At 45.1% G+C, this 20,641-nt stretch overlaps 1 protein-coding gene across 1 annotated transcript in view; it reads left to right on the top strand.

The window, feature by feature from the left end:
• NSUN2 (NOP2/Sun RNA methyltransferase 2) overlaps positions 1 to 19,048 on the top strand; it is a 393,529-nt gene extending 374,481 nt beyond the window's left edge. The window contains exons 17-19 of the mRNA XM_063922936.1: positions 314 to 452; positions 17,725 to 17,764; positions 18,479 to 19,048. Coding sequence (XP_063779006.1) covers positions 314 to 452; positions 17,725 to 17,764; positions 18,479 to 18,842 — 543 coding nt within the window. The 3' untranslated portion in view covers positions 18,843 to 19,048. The remainder of the gene's footprint in view (positions 1 to 313; positions 453 to 17,724; positions 17,765 to 18,478) is intronic.
• The last annotated feature ends 1,593 nt before the right edge of the window (positions 19,049 to 20,641 follow it).

Below are 20,641 nucleotides of genomic sequence, written 5' to 3'. Positions count from 1 at the left end.
AGTCGTTCGATAATCGGCCAGATTGCGATTTGCTAATTTTGCAATCCTTACTTAATAAGGTCCATAGTATCATAGTGTGTGTGTTTGCTACAAATATACATATTTATTGAGCTAAAAAAAGCACAATGTTTTATATAGAATTTTAATGTCTGTCTATTGACAGAGAAGCCCTGGGCAGAGTGCAGTCAATTTATTTTCTGTCCTTTCTTCTGTTTGTATACTTGCAACACGTGTGCATTCTGTGCGGTCTCTTGATTAATATTGTGTGGAATGGTTTAGCATTTTTATTCTTCTGTACTGCTTATGTCTGCAGGGCATTTATACAATTTATCCGTTCATCAATTCAAGAGTTGTAACTGTGTCAGTGGAAGACATCAAGGTTCTGCTTACCCAGGAAAATCCTTTCCTAAGTAAATTTAGTAATGAGATACAAAAGCAGACTAAAGATTTAGGTAAGTAAAAACAAAAAAAAAACACTCTGTGCACATATGTAGTCTTTTGCTTAATGAAGGGTGTGAACACTGTAATTTAGTGCAGCTAGACCGTTTAACCGTTCATGGATTTGAAGTCACAGTACTAGCTTGATAGTGGTTCATACAGTTGTCCTTATATTCCTATCCTTATTGGGCCATATGGGGCAAGATGCCTGGAGCAACACTGCCACAGGTAGATTCCTGTGTTTGCGTATTTTTTTTCTGAATTTTGAGCCTTTGACCCAGTATCCAGTTAGCTGCGGCCTATTGGATTTGGCTGGGCTATCCAGTTTGCCCCGATATGCAGTGCTTTATCAAGGATTATACTTCAGATGTCTCAGGCGCACGTAAAGCATACAGTAGTCCGCAATAAGCAGCCATTGGAGACCAGTTCTTACGTGATAACGCATAGGTCCGTGAACTTGGATCCCATTTGTTATCGCCCAAAACTGGGTCATTTACTGCACAATAAAAATGGGCTATAATTGGTTAGCACAATATACTGTAGGGCTTTTTTAGCCCATTTCTCTGACGTCCTAGTGGATGCTGGGGACTCCGTAAGGACCATGGGGAATAGACGGCTCCGCAGGAGACTGGGCACATCTAAAGAAAGATTTAGGACTATCTGGTGTGCACTGGCTCCTCCCCCTATGACCCTCCTCCAAGCCTCAGTTAGATTTCTGTGCCCGGCTGAGCTGGATGCACACTAGGGGCTCTCCTGAGCTCCTAGAAGAAAGTATAGTTTAGGTTTTTTATTTTCAGTGAGACCTGCTGGCAACAGGCTCACTGCAACGAGGGACTAAGGGGAGAAGAAGCGAACCTACCTAAGTGGTGGTAGCTTGGGCTTCTTAGGCTACTGGACACCATTAGCTCCAGAGGGATCGAACACAGGACCCGACCTCGTCGTCCGTTCCCGGAGCCGCGCCGCCGTCCCCCTTACAGAGCCAGAAACAAGAAGGTGGTCCGGAAAATCGGCGGCTGAAGACTTCTGTCTTCTCCAAGGTAGCGCACAGCACTGCAGCTGTGCGCCATTGCTCCTCATGCACACCACACACTGCGGTCACTGATGGGTGCAGGGCGCTGGGGGGGGGGCGCCCTGAGCAGCAATAATAACACCTTGGCTGGCAAAACTAACACCATATATAGCCCCAGAGGCTATATAGGTGTATATCAACCCCTGCCAGAAACGATAAAATAGCGGGAGAAAGCCAGCCGAAAAAGGGGCGGAGCCAACTCCCTCAGCACACTGGCGCCATTATTCCCTCACAGCTTCGCTGGAAGGAAGCTCCCTGGCTCTCCCCTGCAGTCCTGCACTACAGAAAGGGTAAAAAAGAGAGGGGGGGGGCACAATTTAGGCGCAGTATATATATATTATAGGCAGATATAGGGGAAAACATTCTGTATAGTGATATCCCTGTGTTATATAGCGCCCTGGTGTGTGCTGGCAAACTCTCCCTCTGTCTCCCCAAAGGGCTTTGTGGGGTCCTGTCCTCTGTAAGAGCATTCCCTGTGTGTCTGCTGTGTGTCGGTACTGCTGTGTCGACATGTATGATGAGGATAATGATGTGGAGGCGGAGCAAATGCCTGTGAATGTGATGTCACCCCCTGCGGGGTCGACACCAGTGTGGATGGACTTATGGAAGGAATTACGTGACAGTGTCAGCTCCTTACATAAAAGGTTTGACGACATAGGACAGCCGGCTACTCAGCTTGTGCCTGTCCAAGCGTCTCAAATGTCATCAGGGGCTATAAAACGCCCGCTACCTCAGATGACAGATACAGATGTCGACACGGATACCGACTCCAGTGTCGACGATGATGAGACGAGTGTACCCTCCAATAGATCCACCCGTTATATGATTGAGGCTATGAAAAATGTATTACACATTTCTGATGATACCCCAGGTACCACAAAAAAGGGTATTATGTTTGGTGAGAAAAAACTACCAGTAGTTTTTCCTGCATCTGACGAATTAAATGAGGTGTGTGAGGAAGCGTGGACTTCCCCAGATAAGAAATTGATAATTTCTAAACGGTTAATGGCTGCGTACCCTTTCCCGCCAGAGGTAGATAAAGCACTGACACGCTTATCAAAGAAGGTGGCACTACCGTCTCCGGATACGGCCGCCCTAAAAGAACCTGCTGATAGAAAGCTGGAAAGTACCCTAAAAGCTATATACACACACACTGGCATTATATTGAGACCCGCTATTGCATCAGCTTGGATGTGCAGTCCTGCTGCTGCGTGGTCAGACTCCCTGTCGGAAAACATTGATACCATGGATAGGGACAATATTTTGCTAACGATTGACCATATAAAAGACGCGGTCTTATACATGCGTGATGCACAGAGGGATATTTGCCGGCTGGCATCAAAAATAAGCGCTATGTCCATTGCCGCCAGACGGGGGTTATGGACTAGGCAATGGTCAGGTGATGCCGACTCCAAGCGGCACATGGAAGTTTTGCCCTATAAAGGGGTGGAACTTTTTGGGGAAGGTCTTTCAGACCTCGTTTCCACAGCTACTGCTGGGAAATCGACCTTTTTGCCACAGGCTACCCCACAGCAAAAGAAAGCACCGTATTATCAGGTACAGTCCTTTCGGCCCCAGAAAAATAAGCGGGCTAGAGGCTCATCCTTTCTGCCGAGGGGCAGAGGAAGGGGGAAAAAGCTGCAGCACACAGCTAGTTCCCAGGAGCAGAAGTCCTCCCCTGCGTCCGGTAAGTCCACAGCATGACGCTGGGGCTGCTCAGGCGGAATCGGGAACGGTGGGGGCACGTCTCAGGTTTTTCAGCACACAGTGGGCTCTCTCACAAGTGGATCCCTGGGTCCTTCAAGTAGTATCTCAGGGGTACAGGCTGGAATTCGAGACGTCTCCCCCCCGCCGTTTCCTAAAATCTGCCTTGCCGGCAACTCCCTGTGCCAGGGAGGCAGTGTTGGTGGCTATTCAAAAACTGTATTCACAGAAAGTGATCGTCAAGGTACCCCTCCTTCAGCAAGGAAAGGGTTACTACTCCACAATGTTTGTGGTACCGAAACCGGACGGTTCGGTGAGACCCATCTTAAATTTAAAAGCCTTGAACACTTATATCAAAAGGTTCAAGTTCAAGATGGAATCGCTCAGGGCGGTTATTGCGAGCCTGGAGGAGGGGGATTACATGGTATCCCTGGACATCAAGGATGCGTACCTGCATGTCCCCATTTACCCTCCGCACCAGGAGTACCTCAGATTTGTGGTACAGGACTGTCACTATCCGTTCCAGACGCTGCCGTTTGGGTTATCCACGGCACCGAGGGTCTTTACCAAGGTAATGGCCGAAATGATGATACTCCTTCGCAAGAAGGGAGTTTTAATTATCCCGTACTTGGACGATCTCCTGATAAAGGCGAGGTCCAAAGAACAGTTGATAGTGGGGGTGGCACTTTCTCAGGAAGTGCTACAACAGCACGGCTGGATTCTAAACATTCCAAAGTCACAGCTGGTCCCGACGACACGTCTTCTGTTCCTGGGAATGATTCTGGACACAGACCAGAAAAGAGTGTTTCTTCCACTGGAAAAAGCAGAGGAATTGTCATCTCTGGTCAGAGACATCCTAAAACCAGGAAAAGTGTCGGTACATCAATGCACACGAGTCCTGGGAAAAATGGTAGCTTCGTACGAAGCAATTCCATTCGGATGGTTCCACGCAAGGACGTTCCAGTGGGACCTGTTGGACAAATGGTCCGGGTCCCATCTCCAGATGCAACAGCGGATAACCCTATCGGCCAGAACCAGGGTGTCGCTGCTGTGGTGGCTGCAGAGGGCTCATCTACTAGAGGGCCGCAGATTCGGAATACAGGACTGGGTCCTGGTGACCACGGATGCCAGCCTTCGGGGCTGGGGGGCAGTCACAAAGGGAAGAAATTTCCAAGGACTGTGGTCAAATCAGGAGATTTCTCTTCACATAAATATCCTGGAGCTAAGGGCCATTTACAATGCCCTAAGCCAGGCAAGACCCCTGCTTCAAAACCAGCCGGTACTGATCCAGTCAGACAACATCACGGCGGTCGCCCATGTAAACAGACAGGGCGGCACGAGAAGCAGGATGGCGATGGCAGAAGCCACAAGGATTCTCAGATGGGCAGAGAATCATGTGTTAGCACTGACGGCAGTGTTCATTCCGGGAGTGGACAACTGGGAAGCAGACTTCCTCAGCAGGCACGACCTCCACCCGGGAGAATGGGGACTTCATCCAGAAGTCTTCCAAATGCTGGTCAACCGGTGGGAAAAACCACAGGTAGACATGATGGCGTCCCGCCTCAACAAGAAGTTGAAAAGATATTGCGCCCGGTCAAGAGACCCTCAGGCGATAGCGGTGGACGCTCTAGTGACACCATGGGTGTACCAGTCGGTTTATGTGTTTCCTCCTCTACCTCTCATACCCAAGGTACTGAGAATAATAAGAAGGCGAGGAGTGAAAACCATACTCGTGGTTCCGGATTGGCCAAGAAGAGCTTGGTACCCGGAACTTCAAGAGATGCTTACAGAGGACCCTTGGCCTCTGCCGCTCAGACAAGACCTGCTGCAGCAGGGACCCTGTCTGTTCCAAGACTTACCGCGGCTGCGTTTGACGGCATGGCGGTTGAACACCGGATCCTGAAGGAAAAGGGTATTCCGGAGGAAGTCATCCCTACCCTGATCAAAGCCAGAAAGGATGTCACCGCAAGACATGATCACCGCATTTGGCGAAAATATGTTGCTTGGTGTGAGGCCATGAAGGCCCCGACGGAGGAATTTCAACTGGGTCGATTCCTGCACTTCCTGCAAGCAGGGGTGACGTTGGGCCTCAAATTGGGGTCCATAAAGGTCCAGATTTCGGCTCTGTCGATTTTCTTCCAAAAAGAACTGGCTTCACTGCCCGAAGTTCAGACTTTTGTCAAAGGAGTACTGCATATTCAGCCTCCTTTTGTGCCCCCAGTGGCACCTTGGGATCTCAATGTGGTTTTGGCATTCCTGAAATCACATTGGTTCGAACCACTTAAGACTGTGGATTTAAAATATCTCACGTGGAAAGTGGTCATGCTGTTGGCCTTGGCGTCGGCCAGGCGGGTTTCAGAATTGGCGGCTTTGTCTTGTAAAAGCCGTTATCTGATTTTCCATATGGATAGGGCAGAATTGAGGACTCGTCCTCAGTTTCTCCCAAAGGTGGTCTCAGCTTTTCACTTGAACCAACCTATTGTGGTGCCTGCGGCTACTAGGGACTTGGAGGATTCCAAGTTGCTGGACGTAGTCAGGGCCCTAAAAATATATATTTCCAGGACGGCTGGAGTCAGAAAGACTGACTCGCTGTTTATCCTGTATGCACCCACCAAGCTGGGTGCTCCTGCTTCTAAGCAGTCTATTGCGCGCTGGATTTGTAGCACTATTCAGCTGGCGCATTCTGCGGTAGGCTTACCGCAGCCTAAATCTGTAATAGCCCATTCCACACGGAAGGTGGGCTCATCTTGGGCGGCTGCCCGAGGAGTCTCGGCTTTACAACTTTGCCGAGCAGCTACTTGGTCGGGGGCAAACACGTTTGCAAAATTCTACAAATTTGATACCCTGGCTGAGGAGGACCTGGAATTCTCACATTCGGTGCTGCAGAGTCATCCGCACTCTACCGCCCGTTTGGGAGCTTTGGTATAATCCCCATGGTCCTTACGGAGTCCCCAGCATCCACTAGGACGTCAGAGAAAATAAGAATTTACTCACCGGTAATTCTATTTCTCGTAGTCCGTAGTGGATGCTGGGCGCCCATCCCAAGTGCGGATTGTCTGCAATACCTGTACATTGTTATTGTTACAAAAATCGGGTTTTGTTGTGAGCCATCTCTTCAGAGGCTCCATTTGTTATCATACTGTTAACTGGGGTTCCTATCACGTGTTATATGGTGTGATTGGTGTGGCTGGTATGAGTCTTATCCGGGATTCAAAAATCCTTCCTTATTGTGTCAGCTCTTCCGGGCACAGTTCCTAACTGAGGCTTGGAGGAGGGTCATAGGGGGAGGAGCCAGTGCACACCAGATAGTCCTAAATCTTTCTTTAGATGTGCCCAGTCTCCTGCGGAGCCGTCTATTCCCCATGGTCCTTACGGAGTCCCCAGCATCCACTACGGACTACGAGAAATAGAATTACCGGTGAGTAAATTCTTATTTTTTACCATGTGATAAGTTAATGCCAGCAGTTGGATACTGGTCTTTGAGTCTTATTTTGCTAGTATTGTACAAATTACTTAGGGTCAGTATTTTTGTCGCAATATAATTGGTATAAAGTAGCAGATTATGTGATATGCAGTCCTATGATGTGCCAAACTGGGCGGGATCCGGTCTGAAGATCAACAGTGTCTAGGTCGACAATGTTTAGGTCGACCACTATAGGTCAACAGTCACTAGGTCGACATGGATGGAAGGTCGACATGTGCTAGGTTGACAGGTCTAAAGGTCGACATGAGTTTTTCAAATTTTTTCTTTTTTTTTTATTTTTTCATACTTAACGAAGCATGCCATGCGAGGGGACACGGTGCACTAATTTGGGATCCCGGTCACTCTACGAAGAAAACGACACAAAAATATATCCTCATGTCGACCTTTAGACCTGTCGACCTAGAAACCCTGTCGACCTTCCATCCATGTCGACCTAGTGACTGTCGACCTATAGTGGTCGACCTAAACATTGCCGACCTAGACACTGTCGATTTGATGAACCACACCCAAACTGGGCAATTTGGCATGGTCTGAGGGTAGGTGTATGTTGTCACATTTATATAATGAACCATAGCAATGTGTGCATTTATTGGTTGACTAGGTCAGTTTCCCTTAAAGGTACTAAAATTAGTCTAAATCTGTACAAATATGGAGATTACTGAACTTCGTATAACTAATAAAGTTATGGCGTGTGAATTGGTGCGACACTTATCTAAGTTTTTTTGAAAACAAATGATTCTGTAAATAGTGATTTTCATTATTGTATAACAGGGGTGAAGAGGAAGAGCTATAAATATGTGGAGTGCTGAGATGTTAATTAACCTGTTCAACATGTTTGTACATCCTAAAATTAGTTCTGTGACAAATATGTAAAATTGTGATTAAATATCCTCTAACAAAATAGAAACCTAAAACGAAGTCCTTTCCTAGATTTTGGAAATGCACTGTACAAATTGAATACTCAGCTTTCGAACCTTCACTATTAAAGCTTGGCTTGACTTTATTTTTCAAGCTTTGATGTACTCTATACTTTTTGCTGGAAGGACTTGATCATATTTTGTTATAAGTTTCAGTGGATAATTTGTCCTATACATGTGATTGATCAGATGTCGAATAGGACTGATGGAAAATCCAGTCAGCTAATAACGTCAAAAATGGCAGTGTATATCGACAACATAATATATCCAATTTGATCACCCATGTAGAGGATCAAATTTGATATGTACGTTCAGTGGACACTTCAGTAGTTATGCCTTTCTAGCAGGGTTGCATAAAAATCGGATTTTGTAAAAAGAATTAAAAAAACAATCTGATTTATTTGTTTTAAATCCGTTTTTATTGATTTAAATCAGATTTTTGGGATTTAAATAGGATTTTTTTTATGAACTTTTTTTTTTTTAAATTAAACTATTTAATTTTAGATGTTTACACCTTGTTTTAGTAATACATGAACAATTTTTGAAGTGAGAACAGTAACAAAATGAATCTAGTAATAGAATAAATACCCACTAACAGTTGCATCAAGAAGTACAATTACAGGTAGGCTCTGAATTTCACTCAATCAGTTGTCTAAATCTGAGTCAAACATGTACATGTCTTTGTCCATGTCATCACGTTTGTACTCAACAGAAAAGGCTCTATAGTATGCAACCAGCTTAGCTGCTTTTTCATTTCCCAATCGGTTGCATGTTTTGGATTGTACAAAACCGTACGTTGAAAAAAATCCTTTCAATTCCTGCACTTGATGAAACTGCAGTGAGCATCTGCTTCAGAAGATTTACTATAGAAGTGGTTAACTGAAGTTGAGCTGTGTAGAACATCCACCGGGCTAGAGGAGATACTTGGCGTAATGTGTCCGCTGCAAACATGTATGGTTCAAATGGTTTCATGGATGCAGGAAAGTTGATGATGACCGGCATAATTTGACTTTTATTGACATGAGCAAACTATAGCAGTCTCAGTTTCAGCCGGGGTAAGCTTTTTCCCCCTGTACATAGGATCAAGTAGATCAGCCAACAAGTGAGCATCTGTGAGTGCAATTTTAGCTCTTGCCTTTGCCATCTTTACTACATTGCTGTGATGTCCAATCTCTTCAAGATCATCTAACAGCTTCATCCACACTTGTACGATCTCACTGATTGTGCAGTTGCGTCTTTGTGCACGATCCAGGGCTACAGGTTTCAGTTGAGCCAAATAATCTTCAGCCCTCCACTTAATACCAAAGTTATTAACTTTGTTAATGTCTTGTGGGATATCATCTTTGTTTCTCTTACGTCCTAGAGGATGCTGGGGTCCACATTAGTACCATGGGGTATAGACGGGTAAACTAGGAGCCACTGGCACTTAAAGAGTTTAATAGTGTGGGCTGGCTCCTCCCTCTATGCCCCTCCTATCAGACTCGGTTTAGAAAATGTGCCAGACGGAGCCGGTCACAGCTAGGGGAGCTCCATAGGAGTTTTCCTGGTTTTCTTATTTTTATTAGAGTTAGGCACAGGGAGGCTGCTGGCAACAGTCTCCCTGCTTCGTGGGACTTAGGGGGAGAGTAGTGTCCAACCCTGAGAGGTTAATGGCCACTATCTCCGCTGACAGGACACTGAGCTCCTGAGGGTGATGATCGTTAGCCGCCCCAGGCGACCGCTCACTGCCGCAGCATGCCGCCACCCCCTAACAGAGCCAGGAGATTCTGGTGGCAAGTGAGTCACCGGTGACCCGACAAGCGGGGAGCCGGTGTGAATGGGGCAACAGGGTAGGAGCGCAGTACTAACTGCACTCCGGAGTGCTCAGCGGTACATTAGTGGGGCGCCCTGAGCCAGTGACGTTAATACCCTGCACTGGTCACTAAAATGGCTTTCAGGGACCTCGGTAACGCTGATTGCTAAAATCCTCCGGCCAGTATAAAATTTGAAAGTGCGGGAAGACGCGCCATCATCAGGGGGGCGGAGCTTCTCAGCCATTTTTCTCCCTGCAGATCAAGCTACAGAGACGCTGACAGGGAGTGCTGTCCCTCCACATGACTCCAGCTTATCCTGTGTGGTACCAGGGGGTTGTAGAAGGGGGGGGAGGCTGTGTATTTACTGTGTAGTCTATTAAGGTACAGAGTCAGTGCCAGGTATTTCTGTTCTAACTACCTAGTGAAGCACTGTGTGTGTGTGCTGGCTCCAAGCTCTGTGTTTCTCTGAAGGTACTTGGTGGGAAAACTGTGTCTGATATTTTCCTGTGTGTGTGGGTGTATTCTTTCTCACATAGCCATGTCCAGGGACTCTGTGTCTTATGCTGCAGAGAACATTTCTTCTCCAGAGTAATCCATTCCATGTACACAGGAATGTAATGTCTCAAATCCCTATTACTGAGCCAGAATGGCTGACCTCTAGTAAGGGAATGATCTCGCAGTTCTCTATTAGGGTAGCTCATACTGAGACTGAAACTCAGGTTTTAAAGAATTCTATGGCAGTTTGGTCAGGTTCTGTTCCTATTCCTTCAAAAACCCCTAGCATTTACCCACAGAAACGTGCACTTGCCCAGGTTATGCAAGATGACACGGATACCGACTCTGATACGGCAGACGGGGATCTTTCTGACAGGGGCGGCATCCCTGGCTAAGGGGGTGCAGCTCATTATTTAGGCCATTAGAGATGTGTTAAACATTACTGACACACCACCTGAGCAGGTTGAGGAGGCTTACTTCACAGACAATAAGAAAGCCTCGCTAATCTTTCCTGTGTCTAAAGAATTAAATGATTTATTTTAAAATCCTGGGAAACCCCGGAGGAAAAATTCCAGATCCCCAAAAGGGTTCTGGTTGCTTTTCCCTTCCCTGAGGAGGATAGAAAAAGATGGGAAAACCCACCCATAGTTGACGCATCTGTCTCCAGGTGGTTTTACCTGTCCCTCTATCTACCGGCTGATCGTAAGATTGACACTACGCTCAAATCCATATACACTGCTTCAGGGGTTGCGTTAAGGCCTACTATTGCCTTTGCATGGATCTCAAAAGCTATAGTAAAGAGGTCAGGCACGTTACTAGAAGACTTAGATACAATGGATAGAAGTGACATTGAACTGTTTTTACGTAACATACAGGATTCTGCAGGGTTCATGGCGGAATCCATGAAGGACCTGGGTACGCTGAATGCAAGGATATCTTCCATGTCGGTCTCAGCACGCAGGGGACTCTGGCTACGCCAATGGTCTGCAGACGCGGAATCCAGGAGAAGTGTGGAGAACCTACCCTACACAGGTCAGGCTCTATTTGGGGAAGCGTTGGATGCGTGGATTTCCACGGCAACCGCAGGTAAGTCACCTTTTCTTCCCTCAGCTACACCTCCTACGAAGAAACCTTATTCTTCATCCGCATTACGGTCCTTTCGGACCGCTAAGACAAAAAAGTCCAAGCCTCCTACCACTTTCTTTAGAGGTGGGCGTGCAAATTCCAAAAGCTTGCACCTGCAGGCTCACAGGACAAGAATCCTGCTTCTGGCTCCTCAAAATCCTCAGCATGATGGTGGACAGCACAGCCTGGAGGACGGACTGGTGGGTGCGAGGTTTAGATGTTACAGCCACGTCTGGGTGTCGTCCAGCCTGGATCCCTGGGTGCAGGATATTGTATCCCAGGGGTACAGACTGGAGTTTCAATAACTCCCGCCTCACCGGTTCTTAAAATCAGGCTTGCCAGCTTTACTGACAGACAGTGCTATCCTACAGAAAGCCATCCAAAAATTGGAAAGGTCGGCGATCATCGTTCCAGTTCCACCTCATATGCAAAACAAAGGTTACTATTCAAACCTTTTTATGGTACCGAAACCGGATGGTTCGGTCAGACCGATTTTGAACCTAAAATCGTTAAACTCTTATCTGAGGGAGTTCAAGTTCAAAATGGAGTCTCTGAAAGCGGTGATCTCAGGTCTGGAGGAGGGAGAGTTTCTGGTATCCCTGGATATCAAGGATGCGTACCTCCACATTCCGATTTGGACGCCGCACCAGGCTTATCTCAGATTTGCACTGTTAGACAGTCACTATCCGTTTCAGGCACTACCATTCGGTCTCTCCACGGCACCAAGGGTGTTCACCAAGGTGATGGCAGAAATGAGTGTTCTCCTCCGCAGACAGGGTGTGAACATAATTCCATATCTGGACGATCTGCTTATAAAGGCATCGACCAGGGAGATGTTGTTGCAGTCCTTTGCTCTCACGACTTGTCTGCTCAGGGAACATGGTCACATTTGGAGCCGACAAGGAGATTGTCTTTGCTGAGGATGATCCTTGACGCGGAAGTGCAGAGGGTGTTTCTACCAGAGGAGAAAGCGTTGGTGATACAAACAATGTTCAGGGATGTCCTGAAGCCAGCCTGGGTATCTGTTCATCAGTGCATTCGCCTTCTGGGGAAGATGGTTACCTCCTAACGAGGCTCTACAATACGGAAGATTTCATGCTCGATCCTTCCAACTGGATCTCCTAGACAAGTGGTCGGGTTCTCATCTACATATGCACCTGAGGATACGTCTGTCGCCGAAAGCAAGGATTTCACTCTGGTGGCTGCAAATACCTCACCTTCTGGAGGGCCGCAGGTTCGGGATTCAGGACTGGATCCTTCTAACCACGGATGCGAGTCTCCGGGGTTGGGGCGCAGTCACTCAAGGGAAAACCTTCCAAGGAAGGTGGTCAAATCTGGAATCCAGTCTTCCAATAAACATTCTGGAACTAAGCCCTGTACAACGGTCTTCTCCAGGTGGCACATCTTCTGCGAGATAGAGCCATTCAAGTACAGTCTGATAATGTAACGACAGTGGCCTACATAAACCGCCTGGGCGGAACGAAGAGCAGAGCTGCCATGTCAGAGGTAACAGTCATCCTCTGGGCAGAAAAACGCGCTGGCGCTGTCAGCAATTTTCATTCCGGGAGTGGACAACTGGGAAGCGGATTTCCTCAGCAGACACGATCTCCATCCAGGAGAGTGGGGCCTTCATCCAGAGATGTTCACGGAGGTGACAAATCTTTAGGGGGTTCCTCAAATAGACATGATGGCCTCCCACCTCAACAGGAAGCTTCTGAGGTATTGTTCCAGGTCAAGGGACCCGCAAGCAGTGGTGGTGGACGCGCTGGTGACTACGTGGGTGTTCCAGTCGGTGTACATGTTTTCTCCACTTCCGCTCATTCCAAGGATTCAAAAGCTCATAATGAGAACAAGAGTTCAGGCAATCCTCATTGCCCTGGATTGGCCAAGAAGGGCTTGGTACGCGGATCTTCTAGGTCTACTGTTAGAAGATCCAAGGCCTCTTCCTCTTTAGGAGGACCTGCTACAACAGGGGCCGTTCGCTTATCAAACCTTACCGCGGCTACGTTTGATGGCATGGAGGTTGAACGCCAGATATTAGCTCGGAAGGGCATTCCGAACAAGGTTATTCCTGCCCTGATACAGGCTAGAAAAGGAGTAACATCTAAACATTACCATCGCATTTGGTAAAAGTATGCATCTTGGTGTGAATCCAAGAAGTTTCCTACGGTGGAGTTTCAACCGGGACGGTTTCTCCTCTTCCTGCAAGTAGGTGTGGATATGGGCCTGAGGTAAAGGTCTAGATTTCGGCCTTACCCATTTTCTTTCAGAAACAGCTGACTTCCCTCCTCGAGGTTCAGACTTTTTTTTTTTTAAAGGGTTTTGCACATCCAGCCTCCCTTTGTGCTGCCTACGGCGCCCTGGGATCTTGACGTGGTGTTGCGGTTCCTCCACTCGTATTGGTTTGTACCTCTCCAGGAGGTTGAGGTCAAGTTTCTCATGTGGAAGGCTGTTACTCTGTTGGCCTTAGCTTCTGCTAGACATGTGTCGGAGTTGGGGGGGCTTTGTCTTGTTAAAGCCCCAGCTTGATATTCCATGAAGAAAGAGCTGAACTCCGGACACGTCAGCAGTTCCTTCCAAAGGTTGTTTCGGCTTTTCATATCAACCAACCTATTGTAGTGCCAGTTGCTACTAACTCCTCAATTCCATCGAAGTCCTTTGGATGTTGTAAGTGCGCTTAAAATCTATGTGAAGAGGACTGCTCGTCACAGAAAATCGGACCCTCTATTTGTCCTGTATGATCCCAAGAAACTTGGGTGTCCTGCTTCTAAGCAGACGATCTCTTGCCGGATTAGGTTCACTATCCAGCATGCGTATTCTACGGCAGGATTGCCTTATCCAAAATCTGTTAAGGCCCACTCTACTCGTAAGGTGGGTTTTTCCGGGGCGGCTTCCCTGGGTGTCTCTGCTTTACAGCTTTGCTGAGCGGCTACTTGTTCGGAGTTGAACCTGTTTGCAAAATTCTACAAGTTCGATATTTTGGCCTCTTAGAACCTTAAATCAGTTCTGCAGGAACCTCCGTGCTCTCCCTCCCGTTCTGGGAGCTTTGGTACATCACCATGGTACTAATGTGTACCCCAGCATCCTCTAGGATGTAAGAGAAAATAGGATTTTAATTACCTACCAGTAAATCCTTTTCCCGTAGTCCATAGCGCTTTGTTATCCTGCAGTGGTTACTTGATTCAGTACTGCTTTGTTCTTAGTTAAGTACTGCGTTATTACTTGGTTCAGTAATGTTACTCAGCTGTTGCGGAGTTTTCAGGCAAGTTAGCTTGGTTTGCCTTGTTTGTGTGAGCTGGTGTGTATCTCGAAGTTGTCCCGTCTCCTCGGGCACAGTTTCAAGACTGAGTCTGGTAGGAGGGGCATAGAGGGAGGAGCCAGCCCACACTATTAAACTCTTAAAGCGCCACTGGCTCCTAGTGGACTCTTCTATACCCCATGGTACTAATGTGGACCCCAGCTTCCTCTACGAGAAAATGATTTACCGGTAGGTAATGAAAATCCTATTTTTCACCACATACTCTAACAAGAATGGGCCAGTTTTTCAAGAAGGACTCTGGTCTGCTATAGTATTCCAGCATATGTCACTTGGTAGTATATACTTGGTAGAATCTCCTGTACACCATCCATTAACGTTTTGATTTCAATCATGATTTTATCATTTGATTTAAATCGTTGATTTAATCATTTGATTTAAATTGTACAGCTCTGCTTTCTAGCACTCTGTAGGACACTTGCTCTCAGAACTGTCTGTGTGTCATAGCTTCAGTGAGAATGTGGAAACATTCCTTAGGGTTTCTGCTCTTTGCACGTAGTTGCAGATTGTCAATTGCACATTCGGGTTTCTGATGTCTTGTTCCACCAGATAAGGTGCTGTGCTGACTATGGTGGCCATTGGAGTACACTGATCTCCATGTTCAGGAACCAGCTTTTAGGTGACATTCTTTGTGACATGGTGTATTGTCCTTCCAGAAGTAGCAATTAGAATATAGTTATACCGTGGCAATAAAGGGATGCACATGGTCAGCAACAATAGTCTGGCTAAGCTGTGTCATTTAAACAATGCTCAGTGGGTATTAACCACTTAATGGAGTATTTCTTTTTCCACACCAAACCGCAGAAAAATTGTCTTTTTGTTTTGTTTAAGTTTTAAATGCTTTTTAATATCTTTTATTTAAAATTAAATGTATATCTAATTCTCTCTCTCAAACCCCCCACCCCATTATAAAATAACTTTCCCACCCACCATTGTCAAAACACTCCCCAGTGGTCTTAAAATCTAAAACTACCCCCACACCCCCCTAGTGGCAATAAAATAAATAAATCCATGTTTCATAAACTCCCCTCTGTAAAAAAAAAAAAAAAAGCCCCCTTTTTGCACCCTACAACCACCCTTTGACCAATTTTGTTTTTTTTAGTTGCTACTCTCTCCCCCCCCCACATGCACACACATACTCACACACACACTCCTCCTCCGCATGCAGAGCGCATGATGATCAGTCCCCGCTGCTGCAGCAGATCTCTGTGCACATGCAGAAATCAGTCAAATTGTGCTGGGAGAGGAACTAAGCTCCCCTTCATGCACACTGCATCCCTGGAGCGTGCGCTCCAGAATGCCGGGTGCACGGCATTCTAGGGTGCGATTCAGGAAGTAATGGTGTTGGTCTCTATCCAGGGAGTCAGAGGAGATCTATTCTGCACTTGAGCAGAACGAAGCTCTTCATCCACATGATGGGGGACACAGCAGACAGCACATGCATATGATGCCACCTTCTGTGCTTCTTATTAACCCTTATTAATTTTCACCTGTGTGCTGACCTGGGGTAGCCGACCTGTGCCGGCATGATGGGGTCCTGCACCCCGGACCCATACCTAGTATTAGGGACCCCCAGTGACGGAGAAGCCTTGTCGATTGGCCTGGGGGCTTAACCCTATATCTGCAGATATACGCAACTCAGATCTCCGTATTATCTGATTATTATGTAGTATTATTACTCACTCAGTGTGCATTAGGGAACACAAATTGTTTTTTCTTATGATGCCACCTGGCCAGGTAACATACTGCCGGCTCCAGTTTTATCACATGCAACTAAATCAGGCAAGTGGTTAAAGAGCCTAATTTGTGCCAGGAGAACATTACCCACATGATTGCACAATCACCAATCTGAGCTAATGATACAGGGCAGCATGCATTATTGTCTACACAAAATTGTGACCTAACCATCTGCATGTCGCAGCAGATAGAGACCCGGCAATGTTTTTTTTTATTCTTCAACTGTACAGCTTCCTGTTACAGCAAAGAGGAGTAGAACCCATGCTTTTGTTGCTGTAACCCTTCAATGTTTAGCATTCAGATATGCTCTACTGCATACCACGGGTAGATCGCAGTGGTTATTTGAGGTGCTGTCCCCTTCCTGTCTGTCTGAACCAGTCTAGCCATTTTTCTCTAACCTCTCATATTAAGGGGGAAATTCATTTGTTTTTGGACATGTGTAAGTAATTGTTGCCCAACGGGTGATATTTATTTATTAACAGTGTCTTATACAGCACAGCAAATTCCATTGCGCTTTACAATTATAAACGGTGATAAAACTTATCGTGTAATAAGTCATAGGGGGTGTATTCAATTATCTGCAACATTTTTCAATACTGTACCTCCCATAGATGTAGGATATTTTTAATTCTACAAGTGTCAGTCATCCATTACTTATCACACTAAAATGTACTGGGTTTAAACTCCTAAAGCTGCTAAATCTGTATAAAGTATTGGGTGTGCTGTCACAATGGCAGTTTGAGTGGCCTAAACCCTGACTTTTTGCAGATTTCTGGTTTTCACCTCAAGAGCTGGCAAGCAGAAATAATAAGCGCCTGTGGCACATGCGTCCGTCCTATGGCAAAACAATTGAATAGGTCCTGTTGTGCACCCATTATTTACAAGCACCCATAAATCATTGCAATTCCCTTAACAGTATGTTTTAGCCCACAGAACTGCTGATTACTGGATGTTTCTTTTGCAAATTTATCTCTAAGCCACTGAACCCCTTGATTATTTTTGCATGCTGTGCTGCCATATGACTGGCTGGTTAGATATTTTCAGTAACAAAAAGGTGTGCCAAATAAGGGTCCACTGAGACGTGACTGGATCTGAGCTTAAGGTTAACATTAAATCTTCCTTCAAGCGGCATATTTGACAATTTCACTTTTTGTTCTTTATACAAACAGCAATTCTGGGTCCATTATTTTTAGTGCTCAGGAGGATACATGAAAGAAACTGGCATTGAAAACCTAAGAACAAAAAGATTCCAAAAAGTTCAGCATATTGTTTATTGAATTCTTGCTCCCCGTCTGTACATACTTGGCTGTTGCATAACGCATTTGATTCGGAAGCTTAATAACACTGCAACAGAAGGCTGAGGGATTTAAAGGAAAGACAAAATCTATGTTTCATTTTCTACAGCATGCCCGCATACTGCCTTCCAGCTCAAGTGTTGTCATTGTGCCAATCTCTATTTTATAATCACAATGCCCTCTAATTGCAATTTAACTTATCTGTTCATGTACTATGCTCTGTTCTCACAATAGTGCACATATATTTGTTTAGAACATTTTAATTCTGCGCCTGGAACATCACTGCACTATAAATACACAAGGTGGGTGAAGCTAAACTTTTATGTTTTTTTTTTCTTTTTTCATTTTCAGTCATGGGAAGTATCATCCTAAAATATGAACCTGATCCACAGTGAGTAAATTTCATGAGCATTGACTAATATCCTGCAATGAGCAGTTTTCTTTGACAAAACATATATATAGTGGTGTATTCAATTATAGTCTAAACTGACGTCTTGTTGGAGTGACGGCAGTTTCCGACTTTTTAGTTTGAATCGTGATTCGACCTATTCAGTGGGGCTGCTGTTTTTCCGACAGGTTGGCAATTCCTACTTGTTGGAAAACAAGTGGATTGGCGGATTAGCCGTCTTTTGTCGGAATTGCGGCCAAATCAGACAGTTTTTAGTCCCGTTTTCGACCAATGTCAATCCGATTTTAAAATAAAGTCGGATTGACATTGTCGAACAGCCAAAACCTGTCAGATTTGGCCGAAAATTTAATACTGCATTGTCTGATCCTTTCCGTCGGAAAGGATCTGACATGCATTGAATAGACACCATAGTTGGGTTTAATGAGACTAATTGCAGATTTTTAGATATTCTCTAGTAAGCAGGTTGACTATTGTCATTATGTTTAGAATTTAGGGTGTGCAGTCCAAGCCCCCCTTCCCCTTCATATACTGACAGTAGTAACTTTTGCATTGTATTCCCTTATAAAGGAGCATATATATCTAGCATATATTTTAAATGTTCTTCCTTAGGTATAAGAGCTTTGCATTCCAATGTAAAACCTAAAACAATTTTGCTTCATATGCTCTTTTAGTATTGAAAATAGTGTCTATTTTTAGGAAACCTGACACACTTCAGTGCCCTATTGTGCTGTGTGGCTGGCGAGGGAAAACCTCAATCCGTTCTTTTGTGCCAAAAAATGAGAGAATGCATTACCTGAGAATGATGGGGGTGGAAGTGTTTAAGGAGAAGAAGGAAAATACAGAAAATGAATCGACAAAACCAGAAGCTATTCTTAACCCATTGGAGAATGAAGTGATGGACATTGATTGTTTGGAGAAGGGGGAAGAACTCGCAGAGCTTAATACTACAGGAAATAGTGAACCCTCTGATTTGGTTGAAGTAAAGCAGGATTGTGCTGCAGCATGTCTGAAAGAGTGTGCTACAAGGTGCACAGATGGTGGTAATGATGTACAGGCTTAGCTGTCAGCAGACTGCTGCGACCAGTGATTTAGTATGGTTGTGACTTTCTGCTTTTATGTAATAAGTATGTTTTGTTTCTTTGTATTGTAAGGATTGCTAATATTTTCACTTCATAGATCAAGACCTGTTTGTTTTTTGTTTTTTTTATTGTTTATTAAACTTGAATAATGTTTTTTGTTTTTTTTTAAATAAAGCCCATAAGTTTTGTTGTACAAATTTTATTTAGACCTCTACATAACTAATTTCCAACTTTTACAAAGCAACTTCGGAATCACTTATAGTAAACCATGTTGTTTCAAGGCTGTTGTCTACTGTGCATTTGATGATGGTGGCCAGCCACACCAGTTAATGTAAAACGCTGACCACATGTTTTCTCCATACAGCATTACAGCACTAAGTCTCTATCTACCCTTTTGAGTAAGAATAGTTAGATAAGTGCCTGTTGCATTTACAGTTTTCTTTCGCAATTGTGTCTGAATACATTAGGTCTGTTTAAACATGATGCAGTAATATGTTCTCCTACATACTTAAAATGTAGTTGATGATATGCTCATATTGCTTACTATATTAATGTATAACATGTGACTGCTAGGTTGATTGCTGACTTTACTATATTTCTGTCAGTTTGTTTATTCCGATGGGTAGGGTCGGATTGTATGTCCTTTTAAGAAGTTTAAAGTGATTACAGTCACAAATTGTATAGGACACTGTGGAAATGTTAATTATTTATCATGTTTAAGGGCGGCAAAGGTGAAGAAAGTACACTTACACCAACACCTATATCATGTTTGTCTTGCAAAGCTGTGTTATCCTCTTAGGATCTGGTTCAGGATGGTTTGTGTGCAAGTTGGTTTAGCTTTCACCAGGTGTTATTGAAAAATACAAGGCAGATTCAGGTGGATCCACCTTGGGCTATGTTTGCACAGACTTTATCCAGTATAGCTGAACGGATAATTCCTCCAACTCCTGTACCAGGGATAGGATACACAATTAACCCTTAGCAGCAGCCTCTCAAAAGAAATAAGCTGATAAGACGGTGGTAAGTAAATCTTCACCCTCGCATGCTACACGTGATTCATATGAGGATTTATCGGAAGATGAAAGCTCAATAAATTCTACTTCGGCTTACAAAGAGGAGGAGGAGGGGGGATGTCTCAGCTCAGTGGATATAGCTGAGTTAATTAAAGCAATGAAAGCCATTCTATCCTTAGAGGATTCAGCAGAGCCTGTGTTAAAAGCCAAGGCACCTGTGTTTAAATGTCCCAAAACAGTTAAGACTGATTTTTCAGGGTCAGATCAGCTGACAGAAATTATGGAAGAGGCTTGGGATATGCCCAATAAGTAGTTTTAGAATTCCTAAGAAATGGAATTCTAATTATCCTCTTCCAGCCGGGGAATGTTTAAAAAGGGAGGTGGCTCCTAAAGTAGATATGCATGTGATTCAATTAGTGCAAAAATCTACATTACCTTTACCTTCAACATCATTAAATGATGTCACGGATAGGAGAGTGGATGGTTTTCTAAAAACCATTTTCTCTAACGTCCTAGCGGATGCTGAGGTCCAGTTAGTACCATGGGGCATAGATGGGTCTGCAGGAGCCTTCGGCACCTTAAGACTTTTTACAGTGTGAACTGGCTCCTCCCTCCATGCACCTCCTCCAGACCTCTGTTTAGAAATTGTGCCCGGTGAGACTGGAGGCACGCTAGTGGAGCTCTACAGAGTTCTCCTGGAAAATACTTTGTTAGGTTTTTTATTTTCAGGGAAGCTGCTGGCAACAGCTTCCCTGCTTCGTGGGACT

This window comes from Pseudophryne corroboree, chromosome 5 (genome assembly GCF_028390025.1).
Source record: "Pseudophryne corroboree isolate aPseCor3 chromosome 5, aPseCor3.hap2, whole genome shotgun sequence".
NCBI classification, from domain to species: Eukaryota; Metazoa; Chordata; class Amphibia; order Anura; family Myobatrachidae; genus Pseudophryne; species Pseudophryne corroboree.
Note: the sequence above shows the minus strand (reverse complement) of the source record. Positions and strands in the feature narration are given on the sequence as shown.